Raw genomic sequence first — 16,269 nt, 5'->3', positions numbered from 1 at the left:
TTTATGAGTAGGTTTTCATTCAGACAAATTCAATACAATTTTTTAGATACCCTGCTATACAAGTAACATGAAGAATACAAATTATTTCAGGAAAATAAAATATTCATGCAATTCATATGTGTACATTTGTTCCTCTGTTACATCATATTGGCAATCATTCTGGCATTAAATGCCATAGTTTAATGGGTACATTAATAGACACTCTCGAAGCTTTGAATCTTTTCCCGAAACAGTAGTGAGGGAAAATCCTCAGTGCTTCATGAGGCTTCATTTGCCCATCACTACATGTGGCAACCTATCACGGTACCACGCGTGAATTCACTGAGCTCCTGAGAGTGACTCATTCTATTACAAATGTTTATAGAAGCAGTCTGCATACCTAGGTGCTTGGTTTTATACACCTGTGGCCATGGAAGTGATTGGAACACCTGAATTCAATGATTTGGAGGGGTGTCCCAATACTTTTGGCAATTTAAGGTATAATGTGATTAATGTTACTTGGGAATGTCGTTGTTGTATAGCCAGAGCAGAGGGAATTATGCCATACCATATAGGTTTTTGTGAAACATTTAAAATATCTGTAGAAGCTAGTTATGTCAAAACACGTGACTTTTACTGCAGTTCTATCTAAATATGGGTAGAGAAAGTGTATTTGTTACATGTAGCTACTTTTAGTATCAGTCATAATAAGAACAGTTTATACAGTTGCAAATTTTCTTCCAGTGAGCTTGTGTAATTACATAGTCTGACACTAGATGGCAGCATACACTTTCAATTCATCTGAAAAAAAAAGCAGCAATAAATGTTTGCACTAGATACACGATCATGTATGGAGAAAAATATTTATACATGATAGAGAAAAAAATATTTTGATCATTTAATATGCAATAAAAAGAACTTTAATGTTGCTGATTCTGCACTACAAAAAATGCTGTTCTTACTAGTTTTTGTCTTGTTTTTAGTCAAAATATCTTAAAGTTCTTAAATCAAGAAGCATTTTCTTGACAACTAAAAATTATTTTCTTGTTTTCAGGAAAAATAAGTCAAAATTAAGTAAGTTTTCCCTTAAAACAAGCAAAATAATCTGCCAATGGGGTAAGCAAAATAATCTTATTTCAAACCAAGAATAAGCTATATAATCTTGTTTTCAGTTTGGACTAAGATTATTTTGCTTTTACAAAAATTCTAAGTAAGAACAGCATTTTTTGCAGTGTGGGCGCTTTGATCAAGCTAGTTTGCCCTCATCTAGGCTTGGTTTCAAAGACAGGGCTTAGATTAAGCCAGCATTAGGCCTTAGTTCAATTAGGACATTTGAGTAGCTTTTAAAATGTGCCTTAGAAAACAAAACAAAAAAACATTACTGATGTGCATCTTGAGACAAAACAATGACACTGGCATGTTTTAAGATATATCAGTGCAAGTTGCTTTCAGTTAAAACAGCTCAAACATGCATTTTAGTCTGGGACTAGGCTTAAGCCTGGTCTGTGAAACCGGCCACTAGTGTCTTGGCTAGGTCTAGTTTATCAATGAATTAAAAGCAATTGTTCCAATACAACAAATTTTAACACATCACACAGTTTAAATTAAAGTACACAAAACAATATGTTTTAAATGTTTAATTTATTATGTCAGATAGGCTATTAGATTCTGTCACTGAGCAAACCTAGACTTGTGGTTGAACTTTAAACTGTTTATATTGTCAGTACATTGAAATGAGACATATTTTGTAAAGACATACACATAGAATTAACATGTTTGTTAATGCTTACAGTGAGATGGTATAATAACAGTTCAAAGTAATATTTATATCTTTATCTATAGTCAAGTTTTTTAAAAGGAAAAGGTGCAGCCATTGTTTTAATAAGAAAACAACAACTGCATAGAGAAGTTTTATGAGTCGTCAGTATCCACAGTGTGAGAACTTCATTTATATGGCATTTACAGTTTAAATTAAATATAAGTCTCTTTCATTTAAAATAGTATTAAAATACATACTTTAAACTTTAAAGATTTTAAACATTTCCCATAAAGTCTGATTTCTCTGGCTTTTAATTAAGCCGATTTCTCATATCCGGCATCTTAATCCAACTCCATGTAAAATTATTATTTTTATTTTTTGCACTTATTATTCACAAGAATACCTAGCACCCATCATCCTCAATAAATGTTCATGTCTGTTCCAAGCATGGGTTAAAGTGCTTTTTAATATTTTAAAACAAACAAAAAAAAAACCCTGAAAGTACCAAGAGCAAACAGGTCTGCAGATTAAAAAACAACTACCACAAAGCATTCTTAGCATATATATTAAAGCTTAGATATAGATTTCTTTTTAAATACAAGAATATAATATTTGTTAAGGCTCTATGGGAAAACAATAAAATCCACCTTTGGCTTGCACTTTGTTTTAAGGGTCCATTTAGAAGACACATACCACGCAAAACTACTGACGTTTTAATATGATCCAACTAAACAATGGATCTGTGAGTTCATTGGTGATATGTTGAGTTTACATTGCTGGTGAAGTGTAAGGCATGATTGGGAATATTGTCCGGCAGGCAGGGCAGTCGGTCAACTCGTAAAGGGAATTTTTAATGTGCATTTACAATTTAACCAGTGGAAATAGTAAACATGAGAGCACAATTAACTGTATTTACTGTAATGAGGTCTTCGGAATTCAGTGTCAGTCACATAAACAAATAACAACAATCGCATTCATCGGACAAGGATCCATTCACTTCTTCTTCAGCCTTTTTTTTTAAAACAAGACCTTTGGTTTGCTCTTAAAAATGGACACCTGAAACGATGGGTTTGAATCTCAAACTCTACTTTTGGTCTTTATGTTTCTTAACTTGACCGTCCGGCTCTTGGACTTTATAGTCTGCCAGAATGGCATGGGCAGTCTCTTTGCCAGTCTTCTTGACCATTGCCTTGATCCCCAGGTTGTCGATATTGAAAGCGGTGACGCCCACATTGATGGCTGAGTTGACAGCATGGTCTGTGGCCTGGCCCGCTTCCGCCCCATACCTTGATTATAGATAACCCAGATTGAGTAAAAGAGAGGACGGGGTGATGAAAGAGGTGATTGAAAAATAAGTTTTAGGAAATGGAGGTTACTCAAAGCAGAGCAAATTAGTTAAACATACATGCGGGGATTCAGTCATTTCTCTACAGAAAAATTGGTTTTAAAATGTAAAATTAATCCTACAGATGAGATCAAAAAAAGTTTATTATGTTGCAATGTGCAAAAGTTGAAATGCAAATGGTCAATACTTTTAAGCACAGTTAGAAAGGGAAGGACTGTTGTAATAAAAAAAAATTATACTGTATATAGATTGATTAAAAAAAACAAAACAACATTATCTTATATGAGCGACCACCATTATTTCCCACTTTTAAATATTGGATAATTATTGAAAGGATTTAAGCTTTAAATTTTAAGATCTTTATTATTGTAAAGAGTACAGTATAAGAGGATTTACACATTCACAAGTTTGAGGTCAGTAAGATTTTATGTTTTTTAAAAAGGTTTCTTTCTGTATGCTCACCAAAGCTGTGTTTATGTGAATAAAAATAAATACAGTAATATTGTGAAATATTATTGCAATTTTTACTATATTAACACGTTTTAAAATGGAATTTATTCCTGTGATGGCAAAGCTGAATGTTCAGCAGCCATTACTCCAATCTTCAGTATCACATGATCCTTCAATAATTTGGTGCTCAAGAAAGATTTATTATTATTATCAATGTTGAAAACAGTTAATGTTTTTGTGGATACTGTGATACTTATTTTTCAGGATTATTTGATTAATCATTCAAAAAAAAAAAAAAAAAACATCTGAAAAAAATCTGTTTTGACATTATAAATCACTTTTGATCAATTTAATGCATTCTTGCTGAATAAAAGTATTAATTTTATAAATAAATATAAATAAAAAAAACTTACTGACCATAAACTTTTAAACAGTAGTGTATATACTGTACAATTTGGTCAAATTGTGATTATGTTTGTAAGATGATTATGTTTGCCATCCGATAAAACCTTGTAAAACCTTCTGTTGATGCAACATCATCATGAAAGCCATACTCAGGTTCAAAAGTTAAGAAAAATAAAGCAATAAAGACAATGAGATTAATTACTTTGGCTGTTAGAAACAGATATTCATTCCATCACTGAGCTGTGGATCAGTGTACAAAGCAACGCAGGATGCCAACGGACGTGATGTAATCATTATCTCCAATAAATCATTAGCATTGCGTGCAAGCGCTGACTGATTCAGAAACATACATAAGCTTCAGCCATGCTCCTGACCATTAAATTAAGGCCATTTTATGGGGTGCAGGGAAAAATGTTTCTACTTGTTTTCATTTGGGGTGTCTGAAATGTTCTCCAGACCCCTAAATCTGTAAACAAATACATGGAAGAAAGTTCAAGAAACTAGTGTGAGTGCAGTTTTATTTTTCTGATCAAAGTTACTGGTGAGAAACTGCGAATGCAGAAAGTTAAAACATTGGTACGATCAACTTAAAAGCAGATGGAATGATCCGAGATGCTTGTGGAGTTACTTACTTATGTTTTACCGTGGTAACCGTCTCTGCAGCAACACTCTTTGCAATGTTCTTTGCCGCAACCTCCAACCCCGTCCACATTGTTGCAAATCCTGACAAAAGATTATAGATTATACATTTTTAAATATGGACATTTTTCTTACAAAAACCCATTGGTTTGCTTCAGAAGGCCTTTATTATCCCTCTGGAGCTGTGTGGAGTACTTTTTGGATGGATGGATGGATGGATGGATGGATGGATGGATGGATGGATGGATGGATGGATGGATGGATGGATGGATGGATGGATGGATGGATGGATGGATGGATGGATGGATGGATGGATGGATGGATGGATGGATGGATGGATGGATGGATGGATGGATGGATGGATGGATGGATGGATGGATGGATGGATGGATTTTTTTTGGCTTCAAAATCGCACCCCCCGGTCACTGCCATTATAAAGCTTGGAAGAGCCAGGATATTTTTAAATATATCTCTGATTCTGTTCATCTGAAAGAAGATAGTCATATACACCTAGGATGGCTTTAGGGTGAGTAAATAATGGGATAATCTTCATTTTTGGGTGAACTATCCCTTTAACTGTCTGATCAATAACACCTAAGAGACAATAATGTAATTGTAGTGTCTTTAAAGCTGCTTTGGAAGGAAAGAGTCTGACAGAACATAAATAAACAGCAAGTAAGTATACGTGACCAAAAACAGCAAAGAAGAGCATTATTTCTGGGTTGAACGATTCGCTTCACCTTGAACTCCACTTGCTGCAACCACCATGGCACCGTCAATATTAGAGCGTCCATCCCTGTCTTTCTTCAGAGACTCTGGGATTAGCTTCCCTCCGTGTTTCTTCACATGAGGTGCCAGCTCTCGGCCAACATGTCCAGCGACAGTGCACAGTCCATCCACTGAAACAGTACAGAACATGTTTTTGGCTCAAACCATCCACAGTAAATGAAGTGAACCTCATGTTTATTGACTTTTTTCAACTAAATGAGGAATTTACAAAGACAGTAATATCAAGTTGATAAAGACTTTCTTACCAAGAAACTGGCTGACTTTTACGGCTCCTCCTGTGGCCTGTTTGGCCACATGGAGGCTTTTGGTTACCGTCGGGCTGACTTGGGCTGGTTTGTCCTCTGGAGTGATGTGTTCTCGTAGTTTGGATGCACCTTTATGTATGGCTTTCCCTGTGTACTCCGCCCCCTTCACCAAACCCCAGCTCAGCCATGAAGCCCCTGTCCATATATTTCAAGAAGTAAACCGACTACGCTGCATGTTTAAATACTGTACATTATGAAGTGTTTCCTGTCTCTTTTATCTGACTTTTCTTTTTTTAAAGGACTTTTCTTTTCTTTTTTTTCTATAAGTAGTATTTGGTGGCAACAACTGTTGAGGTTCTTCTAGCACAACCCAAATAGTTGGACAATTAACCAACTATCCTAAATGCTTAAAACACTAGGTTTATTATTTCTAAATCCACAATAAAATGATAAACAAATGACAGTATCTAGGTTTTCTCAATGTATTGTCTAATATTGATCCTAAAAAAATCCACCTTTGGCAGGCCTAACTTCTGCTTACATGCATCTATTTGGCATCTGGTGAAAATATAAGTTATGACAAAGTTCTAATGTTTTATTTAAGACATTTGAAAATGCTGCTGAATACTGTAAAATAATGTAAAAACCGATTTGAATAAATGCTCTACTTTTAAAAAGTTTGGGGTCAGAATTGTTTTTAAATAAAATACTTTTATTCAGTAAGAACACAATAAATCAATCCAAAGTGAAAATAAAGATATTTATAATATTACAAAAGATTTCTATTTGAAATAAATGCTGCTCTTTTCAGCCTTCTACTCATCAACTAATATATATATATATATATATATATATATATATATATATATATATATATATATATATATATAGTACAGTCCAAAAGTTTGGAACCACTAAGATTTCTAATGTTTTTAAAAGAAGTTTCTTCTGCTCACCAAGGCTACATTTATTTAATTAAAAATACAGTAAAAACAGAAATATTGTGAAATATTATTACAATTTAAAATAACTGTTTTCTATTTGAATATATTTCACAAAGTAATTTATTCCTGTGATGCAAAGCTGAATTTTCAGCATCATTACTCCAGTCTTCAGTGTCACATGATCCTTCAGAAATCATTCTAATATGCTGATCTGCTGCTCAAGAAACATTTAATGTGTACAATTGTACAAAATATTTGTGTACAATATTTTTTTTCAGGATTATTTGATGAATAGAAAGTTCAAAAGAACAGTGTTTATCTGAAATCTAATCTTTTGTAACATTATAAATGTCTTTACTGCCACTTTTGATTGATTTAATGCATCCTTGCTGAATAAAAGTATTCATTTCTTTAATTTCTTTTCAAAAAAATAAAAATAAAAATTCTTACTGACCCCAAACTTTTGAACGGTAGTGTATAATGCTACAGAAGCTTTGTATTTCAGATAAATGCTGTTCTTTTGAACTTTCTATTCATCAAGGAATCCTGACAAAAAAAGTACACAACTGTTTTCAACATTGAAAATAATCATAAATGTTTATTGAGCAGCAGAATCAGCATATTAGAATGATTTCTGAAGGATCATGTGACACTGAAGACTGGAGTAACGATGCTGAAAATTCAGCTTTGCATCACAGGAATAAATTACTTTGTCAAATATATTTAAATAGTACACAGTTATTTTAAATTGTAATAATATTTCACAATATTACTGTTTTTTACTGTATTTTTAATTAAATAAATGTAGCCTTGGTGAGCAGACGAAACTTCTTTTAAAAACATTATATATATATATATATATATATATATATATATATATATATATATGATTTCTGAAGGATCATGTGACACTGAAGACTGGTGTAATGATGCTGAAAATACAGCTTTGCAATGTTTTTTTATAAAATACTTATATATTAAAAGAGAAACATTATAAATCCTAATAATATTTCACTGTATTTTAGATCAAAATAAAACACAGGATTGGTGAGCATAAGATATTTCTTTAATGACCCCAAACTTTTAATAGTGTATGTTGAATATGTTGAAAACCTTTCATTTCATTCATTATTTTAATTCAAGCCTTATTTAGGGTGATCAGACCCCCCCCCCCCCCCCCCCCCGGCTTACCAGTCAGGATCCCCTGAGCCACCTTCTCGCTCCATTCAGGAAGTACCTTGTCCTCCTCACCACCAGGGGGTGCTGCTTCAGCTGCAGGAGGCCCCATCGGCACCTTCTGACCCAGGTTAATAGTATCGGTTGCGCCATCTGATTCCTTGGAGACACAGGATAGCGGACAACAGTTAAAACAGATCATCATTAAGAGTGCAGAAGCAGGCTCAAGCAATCACTAAAAGCAAATGGTGACTTGTAGGATGAGTATATGGACATAAGCCAGTATTGTGAATGACACAAGGAGGGAATGCTTCCAGATTTTTCCCCGTTTGCCAAAAAAAATCCTTTGTTGTCTCTAAACACTTGCGCCAGTGAGTCAGCATGGTCTGCTACAACAACCTGTTATTTCCACAACAATGGGGGTGTTTGTCGTCGCCCCCTCCTTTACAGGGAACAGCGGCACTTGGTTCCAAACTCACCAGCAGCTGATTTCTAAAAGCATGTTTTTTTCTGAGTCACATAAGCCCAAGAAAAAGATTATGCAACTGAATTAAAAAAAAAAAAAAAAAAACGAAGAATAATGGTGCGGGTGAGCTACTGTTACACTTGGCTGTGCTTTGGTTGACGACTATCCTGTGGTAAGAAGGGAAACAACGGTGTTCTTGGTTTGCTAAGAGCATTACAGCTAATTAATTCTCCTTCTCCTGTATGTTCTCAATCCATGGAACCGCAGGGGAGTGTGCCAGCTCAAAAGCGAAAGCCAAGCCCGCTCACTATTTCATGAATAATGAACATCATACCCAAAGCCAAAGGTGTAAAAACGGTCTTGAATATCTGCACTACAGGCAGTGCAAGCAGCAAGAAAGCATAGAAGCATTGTAAGGACCACATGAACTGTCAAGTGCATTAAATGATAATAGATACAGCAGTTTCATTCAGCACATCAAACAAAATCTATCTATCTATCTATCTATCTATAAACAAACAAACATTTTTGTTTATTGGCAGAGAGTAGTGCTGTCATTAATGTGGAGTCTTCCTCTCATGTAAGGGTACATTTTAAACATATATGACAAAGGTATGTTGGTTGTAAAACTTTTTATTTAGTGCGCTTTTAAAGGGTTAGTTCACCCAAAAACGGAGTTCATCTTCAGAACACAAATTGGGATATTTTTGATGAAATCAGAGAGCTTTTTTAACCCCCTATAGACAGCAACAGCAACCACTTTCAAGGCCCAGAAAGGTAGTTAAGTCATCATTAAAATAGTCCATGTGACTACGGTGGTTCAACTTTAATGTTATGAAACAACAAGAATATTTTTGTGTGCAAAAAATAATACAAAAATAATGACATTATTCAACAATTTCTTCTCGTGATGCTGATGCAGGAGTTGGCCAATAAAGAGCCGGCATTCTGACGTAGAACCCGGAAGTGCTGCACTGTGTTTACAACGTCAACATCGACGAGGAAAAGAAGAAATTGTTGAATAAAGTCGTTATTTTTGTTTGTTTTCAATGATGCCTCTACTATCTTTCTGGGCTTTGAAATTGGTTATGATGTTGCTGTCAAAAAGATTTCATCAAAAATATCTTAATTTGTGTTCTGAAGATGAACAAAGGTCTTATCGGTTTGCAGAGACATGAGGGTGAGTAATAAATGACAAGAATTTTCATTTTGGGTGAACTAACCCTTTAAGTCAAGCACTCCAATGTGATACTCACCCTGCTGTGTTGCTATGTGTAATATAAATATACACAACCCAAATGCACTTGTCATTTAGTGGTACTGCAATGCTTTAGTACCTTAAATAAATCTTTTAAACTCTCAAATGCACCTGAAATCTGTAAAGATAGTAAAGGGTTAATAAGGCAGACAGGTGCATTGATATGTGCCCAATGCATACAAGTAACATGCACAAAAAACATTTAAAGGCCATTCCAAACACATGCACATAGTTCATGCATTTAAAATGTGTAAACATTTTGCAAATAAAATACATAAAAATTTTACCACAGTGTAAAATTCTTGATTTTAGTCTGTTGTGAAGAAAAAAAAGAAAAACTCAAAAAAATACCAAATAGGTTCAGCAACAAGTGAGGTACTGAAATTAATATTCAAAGCAGCACAGATTGTGTCAGTGACAAACACAAAGTTTGAGACGAAGGTTGAGCAACCACACCTGCTCTGAAGCCACAGCTGACCCCTGTGTTTCTGAGGTGGGACCTGAGGGGACACAGGGACAGCTCACCTGGACACGCAGGTCAGTCAATTGAGAGAGAACATTCTGGAAGAGTTCGCGTTCCTTCTGGGGAAGCTCGGAAGAAAGGACCACCCCAACATATGAGCCCGGGGTGGGAGCCATCATGTCAGGGAACATGTAGACCCCGGTGTTGCACAGCAGGACTGGAGGAGTCAGAGGCCATCAAGGGGTAAAGCCAGTCACAAACCTGAAATTAGAAATAACAATAAGTGTGATTTACTCAGTAGGACAGTTCTAACTTTTAACCTATCCCTACAATCAGAGGGCAGCTATTGGCTGATATAAATGTGTTTCCCGTCCATAAAGTTGGCCCTTACCCAAATATGCAGGCAATAAAAAGTTAATAAGCATGAGGATGTTGACTCAGGAACATATGTCCTACTTATTGGGAAATACTTATTACTCCACTTAAACATAGAGTCCCACCTCAAAAGTATGATTTATACCAGACAACTTTACAGATCAAATAATAAAAACTCTTACTGAATAATTCAAGTATGTGCTTAAAGAGTTTGTTCCACATTATTAAGTAGGTTTTCTAGTTACCCACAGGTAAGCAGACCTGGCAAACTATTTAACAAACCTGTCTGAGATCGATACCAGTTATCTAAAAAGATATGGAGAAATAAAACAAACACTTTCTCTGAAAAACTAAACTCTGAATATTGATTGTACTGAAATCCTACTGATATGTCACTTACATAATAATTTAGAACACAAATTTTGAACGCATACACCTATAATTATATATCTATGTAAATAAGGCCTTTAAAAATCATAATTTTAAGGTAATATTAAAATTAATTTGAAGGAATATAGAAATAATCAGAAATGTGCCAATATATATATATATATATATATATATATATATATATATATATATATATATATATATATATATATATATATATATATATATATATATATATATATATATATATATATATATATATATACACACACATATACACAGTACAGTCCAGAAGTTTGGAACCACAAGATTTTTATGTTTTTAAAAGAAGTTTCGTCTGCTCACCAAGGCTACATTTATTTAATTAAAAATACAGTAAAAAAAACAGTAATATTGTGAAATATTATTACAATTTAAAATAACTGTGTACTATTTAAATATATTTGACAAAGTAATTTATTCCTGTGTGCAAAGCTGAATTTTCAGCATCGTTACTCCAGTCTTCAGTGTCACATGATTTCAGAAATCTTCTAATATGCTGATTTGCTGCTCAATAAACATTTATGATTATTTTCAATGTTGAAAACAGTTGTGTACTTTTTTTTTTTCAGGATTCCTTGATAATAGAAAGTTCAAAAGAACAGCATTTATCTGAAATACAAAGCTTCTGTAGCATTATACACTACCGTTCAAAAGTTTGGGGTCAGTAAGAATTTTTATTTTTATTTTTTTGAAAAGAAATTAAAGAAATGAATACTTTTATTCAGCAAGGATGCATTAAATCAATCAAAAGTGGCAGTAAAGACATTTATAATGTTACAAAAGATTAGATTTCAGATAAACACTGTTCTTTTGAACTTTCTATTCATCAAATAATCCTGAAAAAAAATATTGTACACAAATATTTTGTACAATTGTACACATTAAATGTTTCTTGAGCAGCAGATCAGCATATTAGAATGATTTCTGAAGGATCATGTGACACTGAAGACTTGAGTAATGGTGCTGAAAATTCAGCTTTGCATCACAGGAATAAATTACTTTGTGAAATATATTCAAATAGAAAACAGTTATTTTGAATTGTAATTAAATTGTTTTTTACTGTATTTTTAATTAAATAAATGTAGCCTTGGTAAGCAGACGAAACTTCTTTTAAAAACATTAAAAATCTTAGTGGTTCCAAACTTTTGGACTGTACTATATAATATATATATATATATATATATATATATATATATATATATATATATATATATATATATATATATATATATATATATATATATATATATATTAGCACATTTGGTCTTCAAAATATATATATAGCACTTGGGTCTTCAAAAACTCGCCCCCCGTTCACAACCATTATAAAGCTTGGAGGACTAAGGGTATTTTTAAATAGATCTCAGATTGTGTTAATCTGAAAGATGATGGTCATATAGGATGGCTTGTGTGTGAGTAAATCATAGTATAATTTTCATTTTTGGGTGAACTATCTCTTTAAAGGCCTGTCTTGGTTTGTGAGACCTGTAGTGACCTGATGTTGCAGACTATACAAAAAAAAAAAAAAATAAATAAAAATCAAACATGATTAAAAAGCTTGGGATTCTAAAATGTTTCTCAACATTTGAATAAATCATAGAAGATGCAGCCTGCTGACAGTCTCTTTTCTGCAGATATGTAAAGGATTCACATCTAGTGAAAGGTTATACATGTAAATGGAAATTAACCCTTGTATTTCTAGGGAGGATCAAAATCTGAGGTTCAGGTCTGGATTTCCTCCAAGTTGAGACAGTAGACAGCTCTGTAGTTAGATTCATTCATCTCGTCCTCATGACTGCTAGCATTAAATTGGATTACAGTCAAAGCCTAAAGCGCAGCAACTGGAGGTTCTTTATTCAGCTTGATGACACGGCTAATCTATGGCCTCAATGTCCATGTGGAGAGATGATACAGTTTACTTTAGGACATAAGAGTCTTTGGGCCATGATAGGGTCCAAAAGTCATGCAAGGGTTACATATTATTACTCAATATTTTGATTTCCACACAATATGAAATTTCCATACAAATTACCTCACGTTGTGAATTGTGAGTTTACATTAGGCATATTATCAGTAGTTATCACAAACAACAGCAGGGTGGTGTTCAAGTGTAAATTATCATCTCATATTGTGATTATCATTTTATTATTGCCTTTTTACAACTGGCAGATAATAGCAATATTATCAAATGTTATCACAAAACAACAGAAGAGTGGCGTTTAAAGTGTAAAATGTATTGTGCTAAACCAGATTGTTTATATTGTCTCTCATGAAGATGAACCATTCAAGAAAATACCATCAGGTCATAAGGCTCATTCTGTAACACCGGTCCACCTGATAACTGGGGTTTTCCCATGATGAAGTCACTCAGTGAAAGCTTATTGGATATGAGCAGTGAGCATACACTCACATGACACCATTAAGAAACAACAGGATGAGGTCAACCTCATTGAAAACACCATCTCAAAAGTGAAGGGAGCCAGATAAAAGGTTGTGAAAGTAGGTTACAGTACACCATGACTTGAAACAAGCCTCCTTAGACCATTATGTCCAAATTCATGGAATTTAATACATTTGCAAGTCTCTATGGATGAAAAGAGCACACAACAAGCAACAGTTTTTGGTAGAATATTATGAAACTTGCCCAAAATGTGTCTGGGTCACATTTAACCCACAAAATGAAAAGACAAAAATAAGAAATTAGATTTTGAAAACATAACCTCAACATTTCTTTGTGAGATTCTCTCTCAGACGAATGAAGAGTAAATTAAAGACCCCCTGTGGTGAAAATCAAGTTTTTAATGTTGTTTATATGTCTATGAAGTGTTTTTAATATGCTTTAAGACAAACCATGTGCAACACATTATTAGCTGTTTGATAACGTAGTCAAGCAAAAGGCTAATCATATTAATTCATATTAATTAATGACAGAACCGTCGCAAGGGCTGTGCCAAGTGTGGGAGCGCATAGGGGCTCGCGCCAAAGTAAAGTGGCAGCTGACTTGAAGTAAAGCCAATAAAGTTCATGATTTTTGTCCTTCGAAATACTTTAATACTATAAAACATAGCTAAAACAATATTGCTCTGTGTGTGTGACCGTGATTCATGTTCATATGTCAGTCAGTGTGTCCTCACACGTCAAGTGCTGAGAGCGCTATTCACCATAGATATTAGCCTACCTGATAAGTTCAAGTGAAATACGCTGGAAATCCGTGCTCATTCAAGGATGTGCATTTATTTAATGTACGGAGAAGGCACGGGAGCCTGCAGGATTTCATCCGAATGTTTTTTTAAATCTGAAAACTCCAAAAAGCAACGAAATATATAACATCCAGTTTGGCGCATGTTACAAGGAAAACAGCTGTTGTTCTCTCAAACTGAATATATGAAGCAAAGCAAGATTTTTTTATTACCGTAAAGCATTTTGTCATCCACGTGAACACAAACATGAGGCGAGATTGCTTGTCGGGTCGGTAGCAGCACTAGACTCTCCGAGTGCTGTTTTCATGAGCGAGACGTGCCAGGCGGGGCTAATGCTCGCATATTCATTGATCCGTACAAGTATATTAACCATGAGGCTTAGAAAACTTGTAGAGTTACAAAAAAAGTTCTTAAGTTCTGCTTTAAGGCATGAAGAAATTTTTTTCACCTGAATTTTTTTTTTAAATATGTCATTTTGGTGATCAAAGATGAGTTTTATGGGATAAAATAATTGACTACAGGGGGACTTTAATAACAGAACTTGTGATTTCTTACCTGTAGGAAGGCAGGCGGCCTGTTTGGAACCCTCTCTGAGCACTCATTGGTGAACTTTACAATGCGTAGGTACCCTGGGTAAGAGGGTGCGCTCACTTGCCCATCAGGGGTAACGAAGAAGATCTGCACTCCTTGAGGAAGGAAAAAGAGTTCCTCCCCATCCTCCCCCAAACTCTGAAGAGACGGTGTAGAATTAGACGTATGGCTGTAGAACTCGTCGCCTACCAGAGAGAGCTCGCCGGAATCGGTGCCGTAGGAAATTGTCAGGTGCCCGTCAGCAGCCTGAGGGGTGTATGCAGGGGGCTGGTCGCTTATTATATTGGGCTGCATTGTTGGGGAGACCGGAACTGACCCACCTGAAGCCCCTGCAACCCCGACGTTGGAAGGGAGCATCTGTGATGGAGTCGGCCTCTCCGGCTTGACCTTTGGGACTTCAGGGTAGAGTCTCTGAGGGGCTGCACTGCTATCGGAGACTCCGTTGGGATCTGGGAGGGTCTCCAGCATGGCTAGACGGGTGGTGATGTTGTTGAGGGTCTCCTGCATCTTGTGCTGCATCTGCCTAGCCGTTTCCCAGGAGGGACCCACGCACTCTACGCCCTGCGAAGGCACACTAAGAGCCCTGAGGAGATGCTGCCGTCCTTGCCGGTACAGTTTTAGTGCCTCTGCGCCATGGCCCGCCTCGTCCTCGGTCAGGCCTTTATTGATGCACTCAAATGCCTTTCCGTAGCCATCTTTGATCACTTGCAGCCTGGCTTGATCAAATGCCTCTTGCTTTGCTTGCTCCATAACTGAAAGGATCAGAATGAAACTGAAAGTCAGGAATGTTGTCAACTCCATGTGTTTTAATAATAATAATAATAATAATAATGACTGTACCATGTAACCACTATAACACTTTTCTGAAGGAAAAACTTGTCAACACATGTTAAATTCAATTATTATGCGTATTCATAGAAATTAAGTCAAATAATCTTTTCCTGTCACATCTTTCCCAGCTTATTAGCCATGAACCAGCTTACACTGACCATGACCGTGTCATATGAGGATTTACAAAACACCTGCTTAACATTGCGAAGTGACATTCAAACTTAAAGAAGAGGCCCAACTGGTAGTTTGTCGAGTGAATCTTGAAACACGAGTAACTTAAGTATTAAAGCCACAGAATCCAACATAACAAGAGTGTTACTTGCTAACACCATTTCATTGAGCCCACATATAGCCCTCCACCTCTACCTCTGTTACATTCAAAGCATTTAACCAAACATTTCCACTTGGTAACTCACCAGGAGATGCGACAAATGAAGTGAAATATGGAGTTTAATGTGTGTTTCGCGTTATTCCGGGTTTGTTGACTGAACAGCTTCAGCTCTCTGACAGCTGAGCTGCTGTCGGACTTGTGCGTGTCTATTACGTGATCGAATAAAGAAGATGATCTAGCAGCGCGTCCACTACACATGTGCTTCCGCGTTCAGTCACTTGATGCGCTCTGAGGTTTCTGATTGGTTAGAGGAGTTTGCGCGACAGATGTAGGATAGTTTTATTAGTCGAGGCGAGCGTTTTTTTTTTTTTTTTTCACCAGTATTTAAGGTTAAAATGTATAACAAATTGTATTATGGAATTGGTGATGAATATGAGTAAACGTTAACAGGTATGCTAACCAATGATTAGACAAATCTTTTTTTTTTTTTGAAGACAGGCAGCTCTTTATAAATGACACTAATGTCAATTTTCTCAATCTGCCTTTAAATCAGCAGGTGACGTTTTAATTCTCATATTGTTGGCAGATGAA

At 35.3% G+C, this 16,269-nt stretch overlaps 1 protein-coding gene across 1 annotated transcript; it reads right to left on the bottom strand.

Annotated features, from left to right (window-relative positions):
- Positions 1-1,603: 1,603 nt before the first annotated feature.
- Positions 1,604-15,944, bottom strand: spartb (spartin b). Its single transcript, XM_048160882.1, is given in 9 exon segments — positions 1,604-3,024; positions 4,571-4,661; positions 5,318-5,476; positions 5,612-5,806; positions 7,747-7,891; positions 9,912-10,142; positions 10,144-10,179; positions 14,481-15,268; positions 15,764-15,944. Coding segments are annotated over 8 exon segments (1,845 nt in total). The 5' UTR covers positions 15,267-15,268; positions 15,764-15,944; the 3' UTR covers positions 1,604-2,822.
- Between the last annotated feature and the right edge of the window lie 325 nt (positions 15,945-16,269).

This window comes from Megalobrama amblycephala, linkage group LG16, assembly GCF_018812025.1.
Source record: "Megalobrama amblycephala isolate DHTTF-2021 linkage group LG16, ASM1881202v1, whole genome shotgun sequence".
In the NCBI taxonomy this organism is placed as follows: domain Eukaryota; kingdom Metazoa; phylum Chordata; class Actinopteri; order Cypriniformes; family Xenocyprididae; genus Megalobrama; species Megalobrama amblycephala.
Note: the sequence above shows the minus strand (reverse complement) of the source record. Positions and strands in the feature narration are given on the sequence as shown.